A 22,241-nucleotide genomic window follows, 5' to 3' on the forward strand; every position below is an offset into this window, starting at 1 on the left:
TCAAATTAAAATTTTCTTTGCATTTTATCATTTTTTTAAATTTTTTTATTATTGTACATTGCACAAAGCATAAAATGTAATATTTCAATATGTCAGGATCTGGCATTAAAGTAATATCTCTGATGACATGTTATATATTTGTATTGAAGTAAACTTTTATTTGTTAATAATAAGTGCATATAATAGTGCTAAAACATTTATGTGAACAAATTAAATCATTTTTGAACAAATTAAATATAATTTGTTTGTTAGAAGTTATATATGCATTATGTATTAAATTATGTATGCATGTATAGTTATGCTTTATTTTTTAATTTGCCCCCCCCCAAGTGCATAATCAATAATAGTTAATGGATTTATCGTATTTCTGCAGGTGAAACTCACCGTTTCTTCTGCATCTAATGGAGCACTGTTATCGAATTTTCATCCTAGATATGTAAGCATACAATATTAAAATACATTTAATATCAGATCTTAAAAGTTTTTTTTTTTTTTTTTTTTTTTTCCCATTTTCAAATTTTTAGTGCATTTCTTAGAATGTATTAAGTGTGGTATTTATAAAATTAGAGTGCTATTCTGAGGCAACTTCTTGATGAATCAGATGTTGTGAGAGAATCAAAATCACTTTTTCAACATATACCATATGGACTTTTTTATCTTGTCAATGAAGCAGGTAGTTCCAGAGATGTAAGTATATGAAAACTTTATTTTATCTGTTGAAAATTTATTTACATTTTAATGCTCAGCTCCACATAAATTAATCTGTTTAAATTCGATTCTTTTTATTTCTCCAAAGCTATCATTAAAAGATCCGTCTTTTCTTCTGAAATATGTCTCATTTATACTTCAAAAGTAAAAACCAGGACTGCCTTGTGTTAGAGAACAAATTGTAGCCTTCCCTCTCACACAAGATGCCTCCATAATGAGTAATGAGAGCTCATGTTTTTGTGAAATGTGGTTTCATGAAGCTAAATCATTCAGTTCAGATAGCAGGGAGGTGTAAACAGAATTAACAGGTCAGCAAGCCTGCCAAAAGCTCTTCCTCGAACTCACAAACTCTGTGTTTGTATACTTGTACATTAACTAATTTGCAGCCTGGTGAAAGTTCACAAAAGTAGAAGTAATAACAGAGGCAAACTAATAAGATAACTGGATTAATTAACATAAAACCTTACAGTCGCTCCTACCAGAATTAAAATAATTTTGAAACAAATGTCTTAATGACATTGGAAAAGAACAGCAAAATCTAAACAAAGTAAAGTTTCTAAATATCTTGCAATTTTACACTGTAACATTTCATTGGAGGCTCAAGATTTCCTTACAGCAAAAGCTGGAAAAGAAAATACTTTAATGTGCATTTCAAGACATTTTCTACACAGAAGCTATGCAAGTGGTAAACCCCACTGTAGTAGGTGGAAGAGATGTCACAGAAAGGGGGCCTTTCTTTGTCTATGATGCTGTCATTTTGGAATCATGTGATACCCTGAAATTATGTATGCACCGCCATTATGGTTGATGGAACATGGAATTCTCATTATTTCTTTGTGGCAACGAGATTATTTTTTTAAGTTTTGCTCTTACTTTGTGGCAGTGACTATTTCCATAGACATAATATAATATAAATCTGTTTGACCGCTGTGCCGCTATATCATGGAGATATTACTATGCATTGTAACAGCAGCACAGGATGGAATTAATTGAAGCAATCTGAGGAGAGAGTAATTTGTTTCATTTTGCAATAGTTAAAAATATTGCATATTCATAATTTTTTTAGTAATGTACATGAAATAATGTTACATAATATGCTATCTTTTTTCAAAAGACAGATTAAGATTTTTAATGAAAAACTAAATACTGAAATTTTTATGCATATTTCTTTCCCAATAATTTCTTTATCCTTAGATTTTTTTTTACATCATCTCACATATTACATAACTTACATATAATTTAAGAAAAAGTCGTTCATGGTGAAATACACTTTAAATGTTTCATTACATGCCTGAACTGTTTAAATTAATTTGCCCATTTTCTCTTTGAGCTGATTAATACATAGATCGCTCACACTGGCATTTAAATTCAAGTCATAATAAACTGAGTAAAAAATTTGATATTATTTTTTACTTCCTTGTATGAGGTAAAGGAAGTATTGTAATTGTGAATAATTTCGGATATCATAATTCGGTAGAAATATCCATTTTAACCACTTCAGAACCCATTTGGACAATTTTTTTTGACGTGACATCTGTGCATGTGGACAGAATAAAGGATATTTGTTTCCAAATAGGGTTGTAAAATAGATTTAGTAAAGATTTTTTTTTCGTGACATCTGTGCATACGTATAACAAATAATAAAGGGGAAATAATGAAAGAAGAGGAATTCAATCAACTCCAACATAACATCATCAGGAGGAGATACATTGAAGTTAATTAAGATTTTTCTCCATAAGAAATTTTAAGCTTTCGGAATTAGCTGATGTACTATTTTTATATATTTTTTAAATCTTAATAGTTTACCCAAAAATTCCGGCCCTTTTTAAAGCAAGAAAAATTGCAAAAATACAAAGTAAAATCATTGATGAAAATTTTTTCAAATTAAAAAGATCTTTCCTAAAATCAAAACTTATCCAAAATACGTAGAAGAATTAAAATTTAATAATTTTTTTAAACCAAAAATAATCCATAACTAAGCAAAAATTATAAAACACAAATTGTGCGAGAACCTCCTTTCAAACATAAGTTTGAAAGAATGAAGAAGCCATTAGATTCCAAGATGCCCAAGGGTTGCCACTTGTGCCTCTTTGGCAAAACTAAAAACCATAGTTGAGAAAGGTATCCCTTGAAAGGCGATTTAAATTTATGGAGCAAAGAATTTCAGAGTTCAGAAAAAAAATTTAATTCAAATAAAAAACTGACACTTGAAATGTAAACTAAAAAGAGGACAAAAAATTATTCCTAATTGTAAAATGTATTAAATACTTCCAAATTAAAACCCAAATATGAGTTTAAAAATGCAAGAAAACTGCAATAAAAATCACACCCTTACGTGGCTTTGTGAGCTGTTTTTTTATTCTTATATGTTTGTAAATTATATTTTTTTCTTCAAAAGTGATTGAAGTATATTGTTCTTACATTGTTAAAATTTTTATGCCTTTTGTTAATCTGCCTGCAATAGTAGAATTATCAACAATTTAATGGGATTAAGCCTAAATTGTGCATCTTTTGCTTTAAAAGTGATTGAAGTATGTTGTTCTTATGTTCCAGTTTAGGTTTTTATGCCTTTCGTTAATCTGTATGCAATAGTTATAGAATTATCAATAATTTAAAAGTGTAAGTGGACCTAAGCCTAATGAGGCAGAATTTGTTTAAATATGAAACTCTTAGTAGTCTAGTGAATCAAGACAGTTGGTGGAACAATTTTAGGATCTTTCTGCGAAATGGTGGGAAGTTCACTATATTTTGGTGCACTGAACATTTTATGTTTCTGCATGTTGGAAGAATTGTTTGTTTTTGTATCGAAACTCTAATTTTAATTGCAAAAATTGATTTTAACTTTTTTTTTACTGTATTCAGTGGTTTATGTTTTTTGCATTTTACAGTTTGTTATGAAAATGTTTTGAGTGTTTATGTATTTTTGCCTTTACATGAAGTGAGAACTCAATTGACTGGATAAGAAATATATCTATAATGAATTTTTATGAAATAAGTTTAAATTAAGTGCAGCAGAAAATGTGCATAATTTAATAGGCACATGGCTTCCTAGTATGGCCTATTAAATCATCAGATTTTTTTTATGCTTAATGCAAAATTAATATTACTAGTTTCCTCACAAGTTACATTATACTTGGAGAATAAATTGACACATGTTATTAAAATGAAACAAAATATCTTAGAATGGCAAGCTAAAACTATATTTAAGCAAAAGCAAAAGTAAGAGCTTTTGCAATGCGGAAAATTCAGTGGTTATTTGTATAGCAACTAAGCAACACTATATTTTCTTTTATATATTCTATTTACTATATTTTCTTTTGAAAATTTTCCTTTCTTCCAGGATGAAATAATATTTCTAGTGTACTTTCCGGCCAAATTTGGAATAATTATGTATTTTATATGCAATTTTTTCATAATTGTGAAAGTGACAATTATATATACTTATTAGGATCCTGTCTTGTATAAATATCCTCCAGAAAATACACCTCTTTTGAATCTTACAAGTATGTTTATGACAATAGGACACATGATTCCTGACATTGATTTAAGTACCCCACTTCTTAGGTATGCTTAACTTCATTTTATTTGTTAATTTTTTTTTTATTTGTTTGTTTGTGTGTATCTGTGCATGTGTTCGTGCATTTTCTAGCAAATGCAAGTACTGTATATTCCGTCATATAATTTGTACCTACACTACATTTAACTCATAAAGAAAAGGGTGTGTGCAAACATGCACCCTTTTCTTTATGAAGAAACCCAAAATGTACACGTGTGATGCTTTTATCTTTTGAAAGTCATTCAGTTGAAGATTTTTCCAAGGCTTTCAAAACAGTCGCACACTGAATTGACAAGGGATAAGAGGAAAAATATGTGCTTGAGGGAGTAAAATAATTCTGTAAACAGGGTGGGTTATGTTTAATGTTGGTGTACACAAAATTGTTGTTCTAGATTTTTGAGTAAAGGGGGACACAATTTGAGGTGATAATGCATTTTCAACTTAAATGAATTCTCTGAAATATGAGTCAGATGTTTTTTCATTTTCCAGTCATTTAAATCTGTGATTCTGAAGTGAACACTGAAGGCTTTAGTAAATCGCATTTGCCTTAGTTAAAATATGGTTGATCTAATGTTTCTTTTAGTAGTAAATATGATTCCTGCCAAATGAAACAAACATAGTGCTAATTTCAAAAGCAAAGTCATTCCGTTTTCGAAAGAAAACGTAATGCAGTGCTGCAGCAAGGATGTTTGGTGTCGCAAGTAAAGAAAAATGCAGTCACAAAAATTAGTATGCCAACAAATAAATGTGCTTTGCATAAAGAAGTAACAAAATATCCTATCGTAGAAGAAAGTGTTGCGAAACTGGGTTCTAGAAAATCACTAGAATTGATTGATTATAACAATAAACAGCATAGGTATATATGCCTTAAAATGGGCAAAAAAGAATGCAAATGAAAGTAAAAACTTTTAAGCAATTTTGAGTTGGTGTAGTCGATTTATGGCAGGGAATAATTTTGATCTATGAGGAAAAACAAAGGCAAAAAGAAAATTTACTGCCACATATTGGATACATGGGTGAAACTTCGGCAATGTTTCATCTAGAAAATAAGCCAATTGATATAAAAGGGACAAAAACGTTTCACATAAAAACAACAGGTAAGAAAAGTCTCACTTCACTGTAGTGCTTTCCTGCTTGTATGGTACAAAATTAAAGCACATGGTTATTTCTAAGAGAAAGATTTATTTTCCCAAATAGTGTTTTCATTCGTCTAATGGAAAACACAAAGATATTGTTGAGTGTAATACAGCCATGACAGTCATTACAAGCAGATTAATGCCATTGGTTCAGCTGTTGAAAGAGTGTAATACAGCCATGACAGTCATTACAAGCAGATTAATGCCATTGGTTCAGCCTCAGTGGCGGCTCGTAATAAGCACTGCAGAACTGCAGCACCTATTTCCAATTATTATTGTTTTCAATATTCAATATAGTGTGCCCTTTAGTCTTTAATTCTTTCTTTATACTTTTGCGATACATAATCCAAGCTTAATTTCAGTAGCCATCGCCCACTTTATGAAAAAGGTACGAAAGTCTTTGTTTGGAACTGCGTGCTTCACAGTTCCAGCGATGTGGTGTTTGGCTGTTCTGCGCATGCGCACACAGGAAACAGCACGCGAGATGGGTAGATAGAAGAGCACTGTCGCTCTTGCAGTGTTGAAATTCTGGCATGTTGTTGAAAACATGATTTCTTTTTACTCCGCGCGTGTGGTATTCCTGCACAAGGTGGAACTTCAGCATACGGGCCATAAACAGAGTTCATGAGAATTTGCAACCTTTTAAAGAATTGCCTTACTAAAATTCAATCAACATCAAATGCATATCAAGCTATTGCAAAAACAACAGAAATTTTAAAATATCTAAATGATGATAATTTCAAATTTTGGTTAAAGCTTTTTTATCAGATGCCTCATGTTGAAATAATATACAACTAAATGCAATCCAGAAAATTTAAAGTTAATGAATATATAACAAATTTCAAAACTGTTATTTTAGAATTAAGAAACTCAAAGTACTGTGAGAACTTTTCAAAAACACTGATGGCAGAAGCTAAGGAAATATGTGACTTTATACTATATATTGATATAATGCACTGATATTCTTCCATTAAACACTTAGCAGCTGCTAATTTGTTAAACAAGAAATGCTTCGCTAGTTTTAGGAATGAACATTCTACAGAAGAAAGAAGAAATAGTACTGACCACTGTAGCATATCCAATAATTGACAAAGAAAAGCTTGAAACTGAACTAAACGTATACTTGCAAATTAATTGAGCTACTGAAATTTATCTTCGAAAATAATCTAGATGATGTTCTTAGTGAAATTATGAAACTGATAAAAATTCTCTTGAGAGTTCCCGTAACTACATCAGAGGCAGAAGGCTGCTTTTCAGCATTGAAAAAAATGAAAATTTTTCTAAGAAGCACTAGGAATTCGGAAAGACTAAATGCGCTTGCATTGCTTTCAATAAAGAAAAATTTCCTCAGTTGTCATCCAGAGATCAAGGAGAAAATTATTGATCTTTTCTCGCATAAATTAAAACAAGAAGAATGGATTTCATTTTTAAATCAATAGAGAAAGATTGAATTGTAACAATTTTGGTTAAAGTAATTAAGAAATGTTTAATTTTTTTCTTGTAAGATTTCATGAAGTTTCAAAATAAATTTTCTTTTTATACATGTTTGTTTCATTTTAGACAATTTTAAAGCAAAGGTTAATTTTTTTTTTGGAATAGCACCCCCACTAATTTTAGCCATGAGCCGCCACTGTTCAGCCTTTAGATGTGTATATCAAAAAACCATTCAAAGACAATTCAACATGATTGTGGAATGTGTCGATGTTAGTAGGTGAAAAAAAAAACATTTACAAAAAGAAGCCAAATGCATCATGCCAGTCTAGAAATAGTGCCTGAGTGGATAATAAAAGCATGAAGTGAAATTAAACCTGATATAATTCAAAAGTCATTTAAAAATTTAGTGTATTTAACAATTTAGATGGAAGGAAAGATGTATATTTATTTGTGGATCACAGATCAGTGATAGTGAAGATAAAACAGAATTCAATGATGTCCCTGAAGATATAGTCCCTGAAGACAAATATGAGTAACTGTTTATTTTATCTGATAATAGAATTTTTTTAAGTTTGCTATATATGTCATTTCTTTTTGGCAATTTTGTGTTGGTGTAGTCGATTTATAGCAGGGAATAATTTAGATCTATGAGAAAAACAAAAATTTCACGAAGGCTTCTGAAAGATTTGGACAACAAATTAACAAGTTCCCCAGAAATATGTTATTAACCTATAAAGACGACAAAAAAAAAAAAAAAAAAAAAAAAAAAAAAAAAAAAAAAATTACTGTCACATATTGGATATATTTGTGAAACTTTAGTAATGTTTCATATGATAGAAAATAAAACAATTGATGTGAAAGAGACAAAAATGTTTCACATTAAAATAACAGGTAAGAAAATTCTCACTTTTCAATTAGTGCTTTCCTGCTTAGTGGACGGTACAAAATTAAAACACATGGTTATTTTTAAAAGAAAGATTTATTTTCCCGAATGGTGTTTTCATTCGTCTAATGGAAAACATGGAGATGTTGTTGAAAGAGTGTAATACAGCCATGGCAGTCATTCCAGGCGGATTAAAGCCATTGGTTCAGCCTTTAGATGTGTATATCAATAAACCATTCGAAAACAATTGAAAGTGATAGTGGAATGCATGGATGTTAGAAGGTGAAGAAAAACATTTACAAAAAGAAGCCAAATGCATCATGCCAGTCTAGAAATAGTGCATGAGTGGATAATAAAAGCATGAAATGAAATTAAACCTGACATAATTCAAAAGTCATTTAAAAATTTTAGTATATTTAACAATTTAGATTGAAGGAAAGATAGTATTTATTTGTGGATCACAGGACAGTGATGGTGAAGATGAAACAGAATTCAATGATGACCCTGAAGATATAATCTAAGACAAATAATGGAATAGTGCCTGAGTGGATACAAATAGTGCCTGAGTGGATAATAAAAGCATGAAGTGAAATTAAACCTGATATAATTCAAAAGTCATTTAAAAATTTAGTGTATTTAACAATTTAGATGGAAGGAAAGATGTATATTTATTTGTGGATCACAGATCAGTGATAGTGAAGATAAAACAGAATTCAATGATGTCCCTGAAGATATAGTCCCTGAAGACAAATATGAGTAACTGTTTATTTTATCTGATAATAGAATTTTTTTAAGTTTGCTATATATGTCATTTCTTTTTGGCAATTTTGTGTTGGTGTAGTCGATTTATAGCAGGGAATAATTTAGATCTATGAGAAAAACAAAAATTTCACGAAGGCTTCTGAAAGATTTGGACAACAAATTAACAAGTTCCCCAGAAATATGTTATTAACCTATAAAGACGACAAAAAAAAAAAAAAAAAAAAAAAAAAAAAAAAAAAATTACTGTCACATATTGGATATATTTGTGAAACTTTAGTAATGTTTCATATGATAGAAAATAAAACAATTGATGTGAAAGAGACAAAAATGTTTCACATTAAAATAACAGGTAAGAAAATTCTCACTTTTCAATTAGTGCTTTCCTGCTTAGTGGACGGTACAAAATTAAAACACATGGTTATTTTTAAAAGAAAGATTTATTTTCCCGAATGGTGTTTTCATTCGTCTAATGGAAAACATGGAGATGTTGTTGAAAGAGTGTAATACAGCCATGGCAGTCATTCCAGGCGGATTAAAGCCATTGGTTCAGCCTTTAGATGTGTATATCAATAAACCATTCGAAAACAATTGAAAGTGATAGTGGAATGCATGGATGTTAGAAGGTGAAGAAAAACATTTACAAAAAGAAGCCAAATGCATCATGCCAGTCTAGAAATAGTGCATGAGTGGATAATAAAAGCATGAAATGAAATTAAACCTGACATAATTCAAAAGTCATTTAAAAATTTTAGTATATTTAACAATTTAGATTGAAGGAAAGATAGTATTTATTTGTGGATCACAGGACAGTGATGGTGAAGATGAAACAGAATTCAATGATGACCCTGAAGATATAATCTAAGACAAATAATGGAATAGTGCCTGAGTGGATACAAATAGTGCCTGAGTGGATAATAAAAGCATGAAGTGAAATTAAACCTGATATAATTCAAAAGTCATTTAAAAATTTAGTGTATTTAACAATTTAGATGGAAGGAAAGATGTATATTTATTTATGGATCACAGATCAGTGATAGTGAAGATGAAACAGAATTCAATGATGACCCTGAAGATATAATCTAAGACAAATATGAGTAACTGTTTATCTGATAATGGAAATTTTTAAGTTTGCTATATATGTCATTTCTTTGAAATAGACAGTATTTAGGAACATCTAGAAATTCAATTTTCTTGTGCTTTTCCTTATTTTTAAATTGATAATTTTTATATCTGGCATGTAATGTGCACCCATAAGTTACAGTCTTATTTTTTGTGTCAAAAGTGTGCATTATATGCTGGAATATGCAGTACTTAAAGAACTTATAATATTAAAGTTCTTTTAATCTTTCATTAACTTATTATTTTTAAGTTTAATCTTTCATTCTATAATTGTAATATATATATATGTGGCGTTCCGACAGATACTTCAACTTCTATTCATGAGATGGCGCCACGTGTAAAATCAAGTTCTTAATCGGAGCAGCAAAGCGACATCTTTACTCACTCAGACTTCTCGTCGGACAAGGGTACGCGACGCTGGCATGAACTGTGTTCCGAGCTCTGTGTTGATCTCTGCAATGTAATTTAAATTGTAATTTAGTATTTAATATATTCTTTTGTTATAGGAGATTGTCTACTCTTATTTTCTTTAATTATATCATGCATTAAGCACACACGACCACCAAAAGTGGTGACCTTTTGACTGAGCACGCTACTGACAATGGATTTTCAACGACCCTAAGCCACGTGCATCCAAGGCATTCTGAAGAACTGACTAAAAATAACAACGAATATGGACATTAAACGTATGCTACAACGTACCCCTTCAGTTATTTCTAGAAGTATTGATATATATTGCTTGTGTTTTTTCAAAGTCGTGCATATCATCGCAAGGAGCTTCAGCAAATCATTAATGTGATCTGTTCCGTTCCGCTGACTTCGCCAGTCGTGCAATAATTCTTCGATCATTCAACTTTTGTGACAAATGTGATACAATAGTGATTTTCGCTAAATGTGCTACATCAGTAATTTTTCTGCAACGTGCTACGGCAAAATTCTTCCCTCAGTGTTCGAAAGTAGCGAATTTTTTTCCCATGTGCTACAGGAGTGATTTCATTTTTCCTTCGAAAGTGCCTTTCATTGTGAAGTGGTGATATTGTGCGCGCGCAATACAAAATGAACGCATCATTTTTTTTTCTCAAATAAGGGTTTCTTTTCAAATGCATTTCGGTAAAATATTATTTGTGTGTGTAATTGCTGACCCTGTCTTATTTGTGTGTGTATCGTTATGTAAATTTTTTCTGCATGGTTAAAATATTTATTGTTATCATGGTAAAATATCAATAGTGTATCTTCATGCTACAATATTTGTGCTGTTAAGTGTGTATTAATTAAAGTGAAAATTATCTATCAGTATGCCCGACGATATTCCACCAGAGCCACAAATCACACGCGTTGCGGTGAAGCCACCGCCTTTCTGGAAAAATAATCCTTCATTGTGGTTCGCTCAGATCGAAGCACAATTTTCTATTGCTCGCATTAGTGAGGATTCTACAAAATTCAACCACGTAGTTGCAGCAATTGAGTCTGATATTCTGAATTCAGTGCATGACTTAATTCTCAAACCACCTGATTGTGATAAATACTCCAAACTGAAACAGCGGCTCATTGAAATCTATTCAGAAAGTGAATCTTCAAAAATACGTACTTTACTACAACGACTTGAACTTGGAGATCAGCGACCTTCATACTTGCTGTCACGAATGCGTGATCTGGCAGGAAGCCATTTTAGTGACGACTTGTTGAAGTCACTATGGCTTTCGCGTCTCCCTAATAACATACAAATAATTCTTGCTGCTTCCAATGAAGATCTAACCCGTTTAGCAGCAATGGCTGACAAAATTAATGAACTTGTTACTCCAGCTTATGTCAGTGCTGCTAATGCTGCACCTTCCAGTTCATCCCTCGAACAACAAGTGGCTGAATTGACCAAAAAAGTATCTGAACTCTCTACAGGTCTTCATGCTTCACGGAGATACAATCGATCAAATCAGGGCCCACGTAATAAATTTCGTGCTCCAAGCAGGAATCGATCTCGTCACAATACTCGAACGCAGTACAAAGATCCCACAAGTGGATCCCACAAGGCATATGTTTTTATCATATGAATTTTGGCTCGCAAGTGTGCCCCTCCATGCACTTTTGTACAAGCGGGAAACTAAATGGGCGGTCTTCTGCTGGCCAACAGAATGTCCGCCACATTGACAGAATAGTACTGGCTGATCGTTCAACTCAGTTATGTTTTCTAGTAGATACTGGAGCTGACATATCAGTGCTCCCGAGAACTAAAACAAATGCTCACCAACTTAATAAACTTGTACTGTATGCAGCCAATGGTACCCAAATTGCAACCTACGGCACCAAACTATTGACACTTGATTTAAACTTGCGCCGGACTTTCAACTGGCCTTTTATTATTGCGGATGTAACTCAAGCAATTATTGGTGTCGACTTCTTGACACATTTCCACCTTCTAGTGGATGTCAAGAATAATTGTTTAATTGATGCTACAACTCAGCTGACATCACAGGGCCAAGCTTCTCACGTATCAAACGTACCTACCAACATAAGTGTTTTATCGGGCAGCACACGGTTTCATCGGTTATTAGCAGAATTCCCTGACATTTTAAACCCATCCAAATCAGGGCAGCATACTCATCAGCCAGAAGTGTATCATCACATTGAAACACATGGCCCACCTGTATTTTCCAAGCCTCGTCGTCTTTCTCCAGAGATGCTAAAAGCTGCTCGTAAAGAATTTGAATTCATGCTAGCACAGGGAACCATTCGCCCATCTAAAAGTCCATGGGCCAGTCCACTTCACATGGTTAAAAAGTCTAATGGTGACTGGCGGCCTTGTGGAGATTATCGTCGACTTAATGCCGTCACAGTCCCTGACAGATATCCAGTCCCACATATCCAAGACTGTACCCATCTTTTTCATGGAACAAACATATTTTCTACCCTCGATCTTGCCAGAGCATATCATCAGATCCCAGTGCATGCTGATGTGCCTAAGACCGCAGTGACTACACCATTTGGTCTCTTTGAGTACTTATATATGCCATTTGGCCTTCGCAATGCTGGCCAAGCATTTCAGCGTTTCATACACCAAGTACTGTCTGGTCTCGATTTCTGCATCCCATATTTTGATGATATCCTGGTTGCATCTACAGATGCGGAAGAACATTTTCAACATCTGCGTCAGATTTTCACTCGCCTTAAAGATCATGGATTAAAACTAAATCCATCCAAATGTGTACTTGGTCAACCCTCAGTTTCCTTTCTTGGATGTCTTATCACCCAGAATGGAGTCAAACCTTTACCGGAAAGAGTCAAAGTAATTAACGACCTACCTCAGCCCAAAACCATCTCTGAACTGAAGCGTTTTCTAGCAATGTTAAATTTCTACCGACGCTTTCTGTCAAATGCCGCAAAAACACAAGCCTGCCTACATGAGTTTCTGAAGAATAGCAAAAAAAACGATCAACGAGCTGTCCCTTGGACTGAATCTGCATCTGCAGCATTCGTGCAATGCAAACACGATCTGGCAAATGCAGCCACACTTTCTTATCACTCACCTAGTGATCAGCTCTCTATAATGGTAGATGCATCTGACACGGCCATAGGAGCAGTGCTTCAAGCCCATACCACTAAAGGACTTTCCCCAATGGCATTCTTTTCCAGAAAACTTACTACTGCAGAAAGGAAATACAGCACATATGACAGAGAGCTACTTGCTGTGTACTGTGCTGTTAAATACTTCCGGCACAACTTGGAAGGACACGACTTCATCATTTTCACCGATCATCGACCATTAACCTTCGCTTTTAGAAAAAACTCTGACTCATGTTCTCCTCGTCAGCTTCGACATCTGGATTTCATCGCCCAGTTTAGTACAGATATCAGATATGTCTCTGGTACTGATAATTGTGTCGCTGATGCCTTGTCTCGGGTAAACAATATCAACCTCACTACCCCAGATTTCTCTGAAATTGCAAAAGCTCAATTGCATGATGAGGAACTCAAGAACCTAATCTCAAATCCACAAACCTCCCTTCAGTTACAACCGCTGCACATTGATCCAACGCTTAAAATTTACTGTGACATAGAGAACAATAGAATACGTCCCTATATTCCTGTCAATTTTAGACGTGAAGTGTTTAATGCCTTGCACAATTTGGCACATCCTGGAATCCGTGCCACCAAAAAGCTGATCGCAGACAGATTTGTCTGGCCAGCGATGAATCAAGACATCACAGAATGGACTCATTCATGTATTAGATGTCAACGGTGTAAAGTATCCCGTCACACTCACAGTCCCATTCAACAATTTAACCTTCCAGCAAGACGCTTTGATCATGTACACTTAGACTTGGTTGGCCCATTGCCTCCTTCAAATGGTTACACTTACCTCCTCACTTGTATTGATCGGTACACAAGATGGCCTGAAGCCATTCCTATTGAAAATATATCCGCTGAAACTGTAGCTCGAGCATTCATCTCCCAGTGGCTTTCAAGATTTGGCATGCCTACCACCATCACTACTGACCAAGGCCGACAATTTCAATGTCACTTGTTCGCATCCCTCACCTCTCTTCTTGGCATTCGCCATATTCGCACAACACCATACCATCCATCTGGAAATGGGATGGTGGAACGCTTTCACCGATCTCTCAAACAAGGTCTGAACTGCCACAGTAGCACACACTGGACAGAAGCCTTACCCCTAGTCTTGCTTGGTCTTCGCGCAGCATTCAAAGAAGACATTGGTAGCACTTGTGCCGAAATGTTATATGGTGCAACCCTCCGTCTGCCAGGTGAATTCTTTCACCCGGAATCTACTCCAGTAATCGACCCTCCAACATTCCTTCAACGTTTACGTGAGACCATGAGCAATATCTCGCCAACCCCAGCATCTTCGCATAACCAGCCAAGTTATTTTGTACATCCTGCGCTTGAGACATCTTCGCACGTATTCGTGCGCAACGATGCAATTAAGCCAACTTTCACACCTTCATATGATGGTCCATTCAAAGTTGTCAAACGAACACCGAAACATTTCACCATCAACTGCAATGGCAAACAATCAGTGATTGGAATCGATCGTCTCAAACCAGCATTTCTAATGCAAGATCCAACAACTTCCTCATCAACATCACTCCCGGAAGAAAGCTTACATCCCGTTAAAGAGCAACCTAAAACTACCAGATCTGGAAGAAAGGTTAAATTTAACCCAAAGTACTTATAACGTACCGATGGTACTTGGGGGGGAGTACTGTGGCATTCCGACAGATACTTCAACTTCTATTCATGAGATGGCGCCACGTGTAAAATCCAGTTCTTAATCGGAGCAGCAAAGCGACATCTTTACTCACTCAGACTTCTCGTCGGACAAGGGTACGCGGCGCTGGCATGAACTGTGTTCCGAGCTCTGTGTTGATCTCTGCAATGTAATTTAAATTGTAATTTAGTATTTAATATATTCTTTTGTTATAGGAGATTGTCTACTCTTATTTTCTTTAATTATATCATGCATTAAGCACACACGACCACCAAATATATATAAAATTTGTATAATAAAAGTTATAAAAAATGTTTTTGTATATATATATAGTACAAAGTTCGAGATCTGGACGTTCAATATCCGGAATGATCCAAAATCTGGACCTCAAAGCCACAAACTTTTTTTTTTGTATGTTTTACTCATGTGCACTTGATTTTTCCTTCCATAATAAAACATGTGGAGATTTTCACTTAAAAATTCAGAATCTTAACTTCATTAAATAAAATACCTCATTATGAAGAAACAATCATGTAAGCATAAATTTGTGAGATTAATAATTTGGCTCCATAGCTGAGTATCTGCTTGGCATACATCTCAAACCGAAACATTCACCTACTAGTATTTTATACCCCTGACGCCAACCTGGTGAGTCATTATTTATGATATTTTGTTTTCATCACCGCATGTTTAACAGTACGTGACAGCTTCAGTAATGACTCATGCAGCGATGTCTAAACATATTTTTTTATATATATTAGTAATTGAATAACAAGAGTATGGCAACCTTTCATGCTAACGTTACACTTGGCGATGATTATACATTTTTAAATGCTCTAATAGTGACGAGGATAAATTTAACAAAAATTTCTTTTCATATGCTAAAAATAGATTTTATTAATGAAAATCATAGGCCAAAAGATTACATTTAGTGCTATTTTAATTAATAATAACTGATATGTTAGTCACATAAACCCAGAAGAGGCCATACTGGACAAAGACAAAATTTTTGGAATCTGGGGAAGCACCGAGTGGCAAAATTAAGGAATGAGAAATATTTTATAATTTAGGGAAAGCACTGGGATCCAAAATTTAGAAGTTAGGAAGGTGCTTTGTAGCAGAATTTAGGACTCGCAGAGACTGCACCAGGCGGTATCTAGCGCCGGCCCTAGATAAAGCATATCTGGTGTAAGTATATGTGGGTGCTTATTTATTCAGGACTCAGATTAGTTTTAAGCATGTGCAAAAAATAGATATAGGTTTTAGTAAATAACTAAACTAATACTATTCAGGCTTAATTCAGTACGCAACAGAAGCAAGACAAAATTTAGCGGAACAACTTATCTTTCGTTGCCAATCTTATGATACATAGCCAATAATATGTAGCAGACGCTATTAAGCTAGGCTAAAATTATCTTTACTGATTCAAAGGCATTTCAAATGTAGCAGACTGTGCTGCTCCTTAATCTTCTAATTTGATCCAGCTTATTATTTTTTGAAGATTGTTATTATTATAACAATTTTATAAAAAATTAAGCTTGAACTATTGATTATGTCAAAAAGAGATCTAGAAAGCAAAAGTACGTTTCAGTGTCTATTAAACAAAAAATGGAATTGCTACAAGAAAGGCATATTTGTCTTGAAATTATGCAAGGAGTATGGCATTGGAAAGTCAACTGCATATGACATAAAGAAGAATATTTTGATTTTTTGTCGATTCCGACACCACACTCCCAATGAATAACAGAAAAACTGTTCGTTATGCTAAAGTGATGACTAAATGGGTCAGACAGAGTAGCAGCGACAATGTGCCATTGATGGGTCTAATGCTGATGGTTCAAGCCAATATATTTCAAGCAGAAATGAACTTAAAAACTGAATTCGACAGGTTGGTTAACCAAATTTCAAAATCGCCATGGTATAAGGCAATTAAATATTTCAGGTGGAAAAGCTTCAGCTGATGCTAAAGCTACTGAACAATTTGCAGATGAATTCATTGAACTACTAGTGAACAAATATCTCCAGAACAAACTTACAGAGCTGATGAAACTGGTCTTATCTGGCAATATGTACCACAAACTGGCAACCTCTACAGAAAAGGCTTCAACTGGTGTCAAAGATTCCAAAGCGAGACTAATAATTTTACCATGTGCAAATGCTGCAGGAACGTCCAAGTGCAAAGTTTTCGTATTCAGGAAAAAATAGGCAACCTCGAGCATTTAAAGGAGTAATGATTTTCCCATTATATATCATACAAATAAAACAGCATGGATGACACAAGTGTTAATGAGTGATTGGTTTGAAAATCATTTCATGCCCGAGTCTCAGCAACATTTGAATTCGGTTGGTTTATCCTGATGACTAAAAAATAGTACTGATTGCAAACAACTGTTCTGCTCCTACTTCACTCAAAGTTTGAGTGAAATATCATGTATCCTTATTATTCTTCTCTTCAAATTGTACTTTCATCATTCAGCCTATGGATATCGGAATAGTTCGTGCACTGAAATGCAGATAAAAATTAGCAATTTTAAAATCCATGTTAAATTTCTTGAACAATGGCAAGACTATTCAAGAAGTTTTGAAATATTTTAGCATAAAATCTGCTGTGTGGAGCATTGCAAGATCATGGGAGGATGTTTCAGCACAAAAAACGAAGCAACATAAACAACTTACATTGAAAGAAATATTTAATAAAGTAAACAAATATATATTAAGCTTTTTTGTAAATTTTGATGCTCTTTAGATCATAAATGCTCTTTATTTTATAAATTACAATTTCATATTTTGAATTGTATAATTTCTGCATGCCATCTTACTAGTTTGAAACTGATGATCTAATATCCAAAAAAATTCCCAATCCGGAATCGCCGACGTCCCAACTAATCCGGATCTTGTACTTTATACTACAAACTTTTTATTCTTTTTATTGACAACACTTACTTTGAAACAATATTTAAGAGAAAAGAGCAAGAAGCTTAATTTACAAGTGACCAAAAGGCCATAATGTCACCTAAGATCATTACTAATTATATATTAAATATACAAATATTTACTTGATTTTATGAATTTATTGATGATTGCAAATTTTTTACATTTTCATAATTTTGCATCTTTTTAGGAATTTTTTGTTATAATTCGTTCAGTCACTAAATTGTTATTTAAGATCCCAAAAACGAGTTATTGCAGATTGCTTGAGTAATACAGTGGAATAACTGCAGACAATACTAAATTATTGAATTTAACTCTTAATCATCAAATCAAGTGCTAAGTAAAATAAAATAAAATCTGAAAAGGGCATTTTTATATAGTTGTAGGGTTATTATTATTTTATGTAACCAGTTATTTATAATTTTAGCTCTACTATCACGTTTTCTCGCCAGAATTCAAATAAGTTTATAGAGTATTTATGTCGAGAGTTTTGTATCTTAAGACAGAGCATGTTTCTGCTTCTTGAGGCCAAGTTACTAGGTTTCACTAGCTCTGATAAGATTTTGATTCTTCAGCTTTTTATTATTTCTGCTAACTTTTAAATTTTATTCCAGAAGTTTTGAGCCAACTCTGCATTAGATCATTTATGTAATCTTTGACTACTAGGCGTAGTTTAAATTTGGGTTTGACTGTTACTTCAAGTTACATCATCACAAATGATGTTTGATTTGTTAGCATGAGACATATACTAAATTATTGAATTTTGTTCAAGTTCTGATGTAATAAAGAGGCTGTTTTAAACCTTTTCAAAACTCTATTGTTACTTCAGACCAAGCTGTAATTTGCTGCAAGTCTGTTAGGAGTTTGATACTGATTTATGTTACCAAAGAAAAACAAACTTTGTATAGTTTTATATGCTTTTGCTAATATCAGTGTAGATCAGATCATTTTGAACTTTTGTTGACTATTCCTTTTTTTTTTTAACTAATCTATTCTCTCATATAATGGGAAACAAAAGTTTATCATTGTTTGCTTCAAGATCTATGAAACTTCTAGTCATGTGATATTCTGAAAAGCACTTCAAGTAAACTTTGGCAACACTGACCAGTGTGACTGATTCAGAACATCAATTTTCATTTAGTATTAAACGGCATCATGGCATCTGTGTTTTGAAAAGTGATACGGACACCAGAAATGTTTTGACAAAAAAGTCAGGTTTGAGACAAATAGCCCTTTTAGGCTAACAACATATGTTAATGTAATTATTAAAATGTATGAAGGATAAATAATTTTTTTTAATAAAAAAAAATGTGAAAAAGTGCATCTGATATCAAAAGCATCATATTACAGGGGAGAAAGTACCCCTCAATCCTTTAAGTACACAGTCTTTTAATCCAATTTTTTTTCTAAATTGGAAGGTGCTAACATATTAGTGTATAGTATTTTAAATGGCTTAATGAGTCTTCTTTTGGGGGGGGTCGTTAAAGTAACAATATGTTTTAAACTCTAACCATTCAATTGAGGATTGTATTTTATGTGTGGTGTGTGTGAGAGAGGTATTCATATTTCTTGAAATGTAAACTGCTGACAAGGACTGATTATATGATTATATTAATCCACGTTTTAGGTAGCTGGTTTAAAGAGATAGCTTTATATTTACAGTAATCCTCTCATTTACATAAGTAAAGCATTGTGCAAACCATTACATAACTTAGATTTTATATAAGTTGACTTGGTGAATTGTTTAAATATTAACTTTGTATGAAGATGTAATATTATGTTTTTAAATATATATATATGTGTGTGTGTATTGTTTACACAATATTATCTGATAAATGAAACATTTTTCAGCAATATTTACTTGGATATGGCCATTAAAAATACAAAAAATATATTAAAGCATATAAAAGTGAACTTAAATTACAAAACTGGATTGTCTGTGACCTTGCTGTGATGAGCCACCAAGCATGGAGCTACAGTTGTTTGAAAAACGTTCTCTCATGTACTGCAATCAGTATTTGTCACAGAAAATAATAATTTGCTACTTGTAACTGTCATCAACTGCTGCAGATGAAGGGGGAAAATTATGCACAGTTAGGACTACAAACAAAACATATTTGTTGCACTTTATGAAGTGAACCCCCTCCCAAAAAACTTTTAGCCAAATTGTGACCAAAAGGTACATGTGGGTAACCAAACTGGATATTATTAAAATAAATACAGTCAAAAGTTTTTAATTCGTACTCGTCGGGACTTCTGCAATTCCGGATTATCGGTTTTTCCGGATTATAGATCATCAATTTAAATCTGGTAAGATGGCATGCAGAAATTATAAAATTAAAAATATGAAAGCGTAATTTATGAAATAAAGAGCAATTATGATCTAAAGGAAATCAAAATTTACAAATAAAAGCTTAATATTTATTTGTTTACTTTATTAAACATTACTTTCAATGTAAGTTGTTTAAGTTACTTCATTTTTTGTGCTAATACTTTCTCATGAATTCTATAATCAGACATAATTTCTTGTTCAGGTACAAAGTTCCACTGTTCAAGTCCTGTAATTGCTGTGTCGAGAATACCGAATACTTGTCAATCGAAATTTTTTCGTTTCCAATAACCTCTCTGTCACTTTCTTAACTATCGGAAGTGGTATTTTCTGGATCTAGAACCATACTACAGATTTCGCCATCCGTTACTTGATATGGGCATGTGTAAACATATTATGCACATGCGTAAATGCATATGCGCAAAAAGTTTGTAGCTTTGAGGTCCAGATTACAGATCATTCTGGGTATGGACGTCCGGACTAAAGACTTTTGATTGTGGTGTGATTTAATTACCACAAGTGAAATAGGAACTGTAACAATATTGGCCTTAGTAAGTCCATGCCTCACCTTAGTGATAGCTTAGGAAAATAAATAGTGGCATTTAATTACCACAAGTGAAATATGAACTGTAACAATACTGACCTTAATGTGTCCATGCCTCACATTAATGAGAGCAACTCAACATCTGGGCATTGATAAAATTAATTTTCAGATATGTTCAATGGATATTTCATGGTACTAGATTTGTCTAAATGCTTGTCTTAGCTGTCTCGGTGATCCACTTTTCTTGCAAGACACTTTCTGACCCAGCTAAGCTTATTCCATAGGTTTTTCAATTAGAGTTGAATCTGTTATATTACCAAGCTGTTACAAGGTAATTAAATTATGGCCTTACAGCCATTTTATTGCCTATATAATTGGAAAATGCATACAAAGATAAGAACAGTAAACTTTGGCTGCTTGACATAGCTCTGAATCGGCCTAGAAAATACACTCAAAGACAGATAGCTATCTGTTGGCCATCCTGATCGTCAAGGTTGATTTTTGATTCATCTTAGATTATGATTGTTTTCCATTGCTCAGAAATCCATTTCACATATTGTATGTCTCACTTTAGGTGATTTGAGCTCATATTTTCAGTAAATAGGGAATTTCTTTTTGGGTGATGTCCCATAAGCCCTTTTGAAATCAAATGTCTGTGAGCAATAATACTGCGTACATTCATGAAACCCTATGATACCCCTGTAACCGTGAGTTCAATTGAGGTTGCTTTTCTAAGTGATAGATGAATAAGATATCCCTTCTGTGCTGCAGTAGATTTATTTTGCTGTCCGCTCTTAGCTTTCCTGTTACTGAATCAGTTTGACAGAATTTTGTCAGCAAACAAGACACTGGATTTATTGTAACTGATTTTTTTAGATATTGCAAGTGTAGAAAACCTTTCAGCAAACAATGTCTGCTTAGAACTTTTCTTACTCGGAGTTAGCTGCACAAAGGAAGTCATCTCAGTATGTTGCAAATGACTTTGCAATCATCAGAATTTGTTTCTGCAGAAAATATTGTATCATCTACAGCTAGAAGTGTCATATTTGCAGCAACACTGTTTTTACTTCCCTTGTTTGGGCCTATATGTGGACTGGGTTTCGGCGGTTTTCCCTCAGCTATCCATTTCTTGCATGTTCTGACCCAATGTCCTCTCTGGTGGCAATAATTACACTTGCCATTGTTTTTCTTGTTAATAGATGATTTCCGCTTAAATTCCGGATTTGCTATCAATGCTTCCTGATCTAAAGTTTCTAAAAAATTTGGATCTTTCCTTAATTCTCTTTCATGGGTGCACAATTGTGTGGTTAATTCATCTAAAGTTCTCTTTTCATCACTAAGAAGTAACCAACTCGATTTGAAAGTACGATAACTGGGAGAAAGAGTATCCAATATTTTACAAATCAACAGCATTTCTGGCAGTCTGTTTTCTTCCTTATTTTCAAGCCCACTGTTCAGTTCATTCCATAGATTTTTCAATTTTGATAAATGAGCTGCCATATAATCATTTGACCAACTGAATTTGAAGAACTGTAAACATATGTTATAAAGTTGGTTATCGGACGAATCTTCGAACACTTTGTGAAGTTTGTGTATATGGAAAATCACACCGTTT

General features: G+C 33.4%; 1 protein-coding gene across 4 annotated transcripts in view; it reads left to right on the top strand.

The window, feature by feature from the left end:
- The window catches only part of in (inturned planar cell polarity protein), a 165,225-nt gene that overhangs the window by 28,160 nt on the left and 114,824 nt on the right, over nt 1-22,241 (top strand). For 3 of the 4 annotated variants that reach the window (XR_015038797.1, XR_015038798.1, XM_085808689.1), the window contains exons 4-6: nt 374-436; nt 568-687; nt 4,157-4,272. Coding sequence is in view for 2 of the 4 variants with exons in the window: in XM_085808689.1 (XP_085664815.1) it covers nt 374-436; nt 568-687; nt 4,157-4,272 (299 nt within the window). In the remaining 2 variants the exon portion in view is untranslated. The remainder of the gene's footprint in view (nt 1-373; nt 437-567; nt 688-4,156; nt 4,273-22,241) is intronic. The other variant, XM_085808691.1, reaches the window with a different exon arrangement.

This window comes from Stegodyphus dumicola, chromosome X1 (genome assembly GCF_044657685.1).
Source record: "Stegodyphus dumicola isolate Sdum_Otavi_A_Nest chromosome X1, ASM4465768v1".
In the NCBI taxonomy this organism is placed as follows: domain Eukaryota; kingdom Metazoa; phylum Arthropoda; class Arachnida; order Araneae; family Eresidae; genus Stegodyphus; species Stegodyphus dumicola.